Source organism: Zea mays, chromosome 1, assembly GCF_902167145.1.
Source record: "Zea mays cultivar B73 chromosome 1, Zm-B73-REFERENCE-NAM-5.0, whole genome shotgun sequence".
Classification (NCBI taxonomy): Eukaryota; Viridiplantae; Streptophyta; class Magnoliopsida; order Poales; family Poaceae; genus Zea; species Zea mays.
In genome coordinates, this window is record NC_050096.1 from 21162212 (window position 1) to 21167861 (window position 5650).

The 5650-nt window shown below is 44.9% G+C and overlaps 1 protein-coding gene across 5 annotated transcripts; it reads left to right on the forward strand.

Annotated features, from left to right (window-relative positions):
* The first annotated feature begins 719 nt into the window (after window positions 1-719).
* On the forward strand, window positions 720-4005 carry LOC103631976 (uncharacterized). Of its 5 annotated transcripts, none has more exons than XR_004852984.1 (5): window positions 720-1356; window positions 2829-2934; window positions 3202-3313; window positions 3391-3463; window positions 3604-4005. XR_004852984.1 is itself a non-coding variant. In XM_035962959.1 (2 exons), the coding sequence occupies exons 1-2, from the start codon at window positions 776-778 to the stop codon at window positions 2851-2853; spliced, it is 606 nt and encodes a 201-aa protein (XP_035818852.1). In that variant the 5' UTR covers window positions 720-775; the 3' UTR covers window positions 2854-3163. The 5 variants fall into 5 exon arrangements, 1 of the variants encoding a protein (XP_035818852.1); XR_002749362.1 differs by having other exon boundaries at window positions 3197-3313; window positions 3604-4004; XR_004852982.1 differs by having other exon boundaries at window positions 3197-3463.
* The last annotated feature ends 1645 nt before the right edge of the window (window positions 4006-5650 follow it).

Below are 5650 nucleotides of genomic sequence, written 5' to 3' on the forward strand. Positions count from 1 at the left end.
TCTTATTGGGTTTTTGCCCACTGATTGAACTTTGAACAATGAACACCGTGGATGGCTTTTGGGGTGGATTTTTTTATCTCTACTTCAGTTAGAGCAGTACACAGTTTAATTTGGATTAATCACGATCCTAATATTCCAGTTTAGATTATAGATTCTTTTTACTGTTTTCAGAAGTTGTTCTTTTTTGAAATTATAGATGTAGGCCACAATACATTGTGAACCATCATTGACAAACATTTATGTACAAGCCTGTGATGATTGCGGTATAAATGTCTATCCATGCATCAATTTATGAGCTAATATGTTCTTTATCCGAAACATCATGGAAGGCACGTAGTACTTGGTTTTTTTGAACTACACTAGTATTTTTGTAATTCTAAAATTTCTTACGAGCCATTTGAATCTATTCATTTTGGAGAAATTTGAATTTACTTAATAAAGTAGTCTATTTGGCTTAGAATTTAACATTCCACCACTTTCCAAAGCTCAAGTGTAAACTTATCTCAAATTCATGAGTAGAGTATGGAAAATGATTTTATGTATCAACGAAATATGTTTCTACTCTGCAACTTATAAGACTCTCTTCAGATCACTCCTCTATGGTAAAAATGAAACATATAAATATCTCTCACATATTGTTAATCTTTACTATTCCTTAAGATGCTAACGAGGGCGTCCACACCACCTCACCACGCGGCTCCGCCCTCCTCCCCCCGCTAATCACCACGCGCACGCGACCCCGTCTTCGTCCCCCGTTAATCTCGTCGCGGCATCGATGGCTCCGCCCTCACCCTCCCCCCAACCTGTCCACGCCCGCGCGGCCTCCCTCGCACCCCACCTCAATCTCCTACGGATGTCCCCGCATCTCGCGGCCGCCGTGCCCATGCGCCATCGCCCTTCCCCGTCGTGCCCCCCGTACCCCCATGCTCGCAACTGCCAACACATGGCTACCTCCATGGCCGCCGCCTTCACTCGCTATCTCTCCTCACCCTTCCCTGTACCGCATCCACCGGATCTAGGAGCACGGCGTCGCGTGGAAGCCCGTGCCATACCCGCAGGCCCGCCACCCACCTCCCCTGGCGTGCAACAGCTTTCGCGCTCCCCCTGCCCCCGCCATGCCCGCACTGGATCTGCAAAACATCCGCCGCTGGCACACTCCTCAGGTGCGGCGGCTGCACTGCACAGCCGGTTCGTCACCAAGCTCCTCAATGACCTTTTCGGAGTCCAGTCCAGGGGTGACTGCGCGTGCGCGGTACGGCCCGCGCTCCTCGGCGTCGGCGAGGACCTCGCGCTACGCATCCGTGACGCCATCGTTAAGGGCTACCACGGCATGAAGCCTGGGTGGACGCGGTTCAGGTTGGCCTACTACCTATCCCACGACGAGTTCTTCAAATGCCCGCTCAGTAGTGTACCACAATAATTTCCTTTCCTATTTTGACATCTGTATGGCTTTAACAGATTTTAAGAACTGAGAATTGATTCTCTACTATATTTGTGTTTTAGTTTCTACTAGCAAACTCGTATGTTTCTAGCAACAGATGTTTTCCTGCCACTATCATTATCATTTGGCAAAAGGATAGCAAATACCATGTTGCTAACTTTCCCCACAATCCTAGTAATATATAACTCCAAAGGTGAACTTAGGAACCAAGTTTGTTCAATTGTGTGTTCACAGAATGCTCCTGTTCTTTCTGAAATGTCATCACAGACAACACCAGTTCCAATTTGTTTGCCCCTACTAATCACTGTGAAGTGTCAAATTGCATAAGACAATTTTTTTCAGATGAAGAGCATCTCCATAGATGGAATGCCACATGTTGGGTAGACCAACTAAACACAATTAATTTTTTTCAGTTTTAGAACATGATGAAGTCATGTTCTGGTGTCAATTTCTAATTTTCTATGTTTGACGCTTTGAGCTGGCTTCCAAGTTGGAATACTATAATTCAGGTGGAATGACAGGTACATGCGACTTAGTTGTATTGACAGGTACATGCGACTTAGTTGTATTTGACACCATTGACAGAAAAGGAGGGTTGTGATGGCGCCTGTGTCTAGGATAAATCTGTTTATTTCTGTTAGATGAGGGATTTATTTAGACAATTGAGATTGATGATTACAGTAGCATGTTTTTAAAGGAGGTCAGATGAGCATATGATTGGTTAAAACATTCAAGTTTTTTTTATCGTTATGTGCTTGCTTAAGATGTTACTTCTGTTTAGCGTAGTCTTAATTGAAAACAACCTTCCTACACACTTAGGTGTTGCTACCTTTCTTACACAATAATGACACTTCACCTGTTGACACTTCCTACACACTTATTTGACACCATTGTAGTAGCTAAAAATGTCAGTAGTGTACCACAATAATTTCCTTTCCTATTTTGACATCCGTATGGCTTTAACAGATTTTAAGAACTGAGAATTGATTCTACTATATTTGTGTTTTAGTTTCTACTAGCAAACTCGTATGTTTCTAGCAACATATGTTTTCCTGCCACTGTCATTATCCCTGGTTTAGTTGAATTTTCAAAGATGAAGCAAAAGGTGTTTTCGAAAAAAAATCTCATTTTTGTTAGGGCAGACCTAGAAATAAGACCAAAGTAAAGCAATGAAGCTGCAATTAATTAGATAATGCTACATTCATGCTTTTATATTTTGACAATGAAGTTGTTCTTATCTTGAAAATGCCTCCCTCCACCGCATTCACGGAGAGTATGCTTATCTTTCCTAGGTGTGCGGTAATATTAGGCTATCAACTTGTCAATACTTCAACTGTCTGAACATCCTTTCAGGTAGCTCACATTTGGATATTATCGCCAATTGCAGACTGGATTTCAGGCCGAAGTGTTAGGTCTGTTGCTGTGGTGCTAGCGTAGGGATTCGTCACGAAGCCAGAGTCGCTGCCCGACGGGACAACGGACCTGATGATCTGGTAATGCACCATCCCGACACTACTTGTGCAGAATCTACCCAAATATGATTGCAGATCTAGATGTTCAACAGAGTTTTTCACTTTTAATTGATTCCAAATAGAAGAAATATAGTAGTTTGCTTTCTTAGAGAATAATTTGCAATTATATAAAACATATATCTGCAATGGTTCTTATCATGTGACTTTGTTAACTGCTCTATAGTGATTTGATTTCCTTTCAAATAGACTGAAGCAAACTACTCTATATATTTATGTTCACTAGTTTAGCCATAGGTTCCAAACACTTGCTCAGATAAGACTACAGAAACAATCAAAGCAGTTAGCAGAGTGGAACACTGCTGCCTTCTCATCTGAACTTACAGCTACTAAACACAAAGAGGTACGCCATCTTTTCTATATTAAACCTCCTTGGTCTAAGTTCTATACAATATATTATTACTGCTACCTTCTCTACAGCTGCAGATGACCCCTAAGGATTCTAAACTGGTGATGCTTAAAAACTGGTGATACACTACAATCAACAAGGCATGTATGCATTCTGTATTTTAAAAAATCAATTACACTTCTCTTCCAGCATGAACTTATTGCTATTTCCTTTCTTCTACACCTTGGTGTGTGTTTTTATGCAGTTATTTAATAACACTATTACACTACTTTCCTTTTCAACAGATTGATTCGCAGCAAGTGTTTGGCTGCATATAAGAAACTTTCATCGTATGAGGTCTCCCGGTGGGTTGTTGAAAGGATGGTCAATCTTCATGACCAATATGAAGAAGACCGGATCATCAGATGTTTTGTGATCTTGGCTTGTAATTCTTTGATGTTCCCAACAATCCAAGCAAGGCATGTTGCAACACTGAAGCGCCCCAATCCTCTAGGACTCAAATGTGATACAATTACTAGTCCCAGGAGGCTAGTAACCACATTCCTTACTTCAAATAGTACAGAGTTCAAATAAAAGTTATTACAATACCAGGGTACAAGCTCAAGAGAGCCTAAAATACAATGCGCAGTGGAAGATAGACTAGCCCAAGCCACAGGCAGAACTGGGTGCAGACACAGCCCCCTCTAGTCGAGCATAGCAGAAAAGAAGTCTTCAGCTACTGAAAAACATAAATAAATCTGGGTGACACTAGGTATTCCGCAAGCCCATCCTGCCCGTAAAGAGAAAGGGACCTATATAATACATGCTTTATATGGTGGAGTTGAAGTCACTCTTCTTTTCCAGAGAAAGGCAATACTTTGATGGTTTTTCCCAAAGAAGGAAGTAGCACATTTTCACACTCAACCACCACTGAGCTTCCTACTCCCGTGGCATTTTTTTGTTTCCAAAAAACACACCCACTCACACATTTCCTGGTTCGCGGAGGTTGTAAAACACTAATTGTCATACCACACCAGACTCATCCATTCTAGTGGACATGAACTATTCGAATAGGTTTGAACTCTGCGCAGAGGGGTACACTTTACCCACTAGTCCGGCTCTGCGATCTCATGGCCAATGAGACCCGAATCCGAATGTCTTTCTTTCCTCGCACATCCTTACCTTAACGGTTATACCGGAAGGAGTCAGGCCACCACCATGTCCAAACCGGACAAAACATTCCCCTCCTTATCCTCTCGGTGCTCCCCAGCCATCATAACCCTAGGGTTTGGACCGTACGAGTTCTGATTGAGTGACTGCCCATACAGTCTCAAGTGGTTGTACTTGTCATGAGTACAGGTAGTGAAGGATGATAAACCAGTTTTTATATGAGGGGACAATTCTTCTACTCACACCTAACCCGGCTGAGCCAACACCTGAGGCCCTCCCCTAAACCAGGGAGTCCCTGATTATCCCACTCAAAAGGTGATAAGGGTGAATACCCTTCATCATACACTTTTCTGAAAACATCATTTAGTAAAAACACTGCCCTTTTCTCATCCCACATTTTGTACTCAAAAGATATTCGTTAATGCGGGCTATCTCTCTTCTCACAATGCAAAAGACCCATCCCTTATTCCTGGCTTAGGTAGTGGTAGAAAGAGTAGTGTCGGGTACTGTAATTAGGGGTACCCCCAACGCTCCTAAACACGGCTGGTAACCACCCTCAGCACAAACTGCAAAGACTGATGGGCACGGTTCAAGACAAGACCTCGTCTACCAAGGGACGCAATCTTGCCTCGCCCGAGCCCAGCCTCGGGCGGGAACAGTAGTCCCGGACGAATTCACTACTCGCCCGAGGGCTTCCTCAGGCGGTGGGCGTACCCTCGGCTCGCCCGAAGCCCAGCTCGAGCAGGCTTCGTCGAGAAGCAACCTTGGCCAACTCGCCTTACCAACCGACCATATCGCAGGCGCATTCAATGCGAAGATCGCCTGACACCTTATCCTGACACGCGCGCCTCAGTCGGCAAGGTCGAAGTGACCGCAGTCACTTCGCCGAAAACAGCGCCGCTCGCCCCGCTCTGACTGCTGTGCCACCCACCAGGGTAAGGCTGACAACGACCGAGTTCAGCCTCGGGCGCAACAGGAAGCTCCGCCTCGCTCGACCTTAGGCCTCGGCCTCAGGAGGAGGTCTCCGCCTCGCCCGACCCCAGGGCTCGGCCTCAGCATCAGCCTCAGGAGGAATCACGTCCTCGCCCGACCCCGGTCTCGGCCTCAGGAGAAGCCTCCGCCTCGCCCGACCTTGGGCTCAGACCGACCGCGCCATAGGGGATACATCATTACCCTACCACT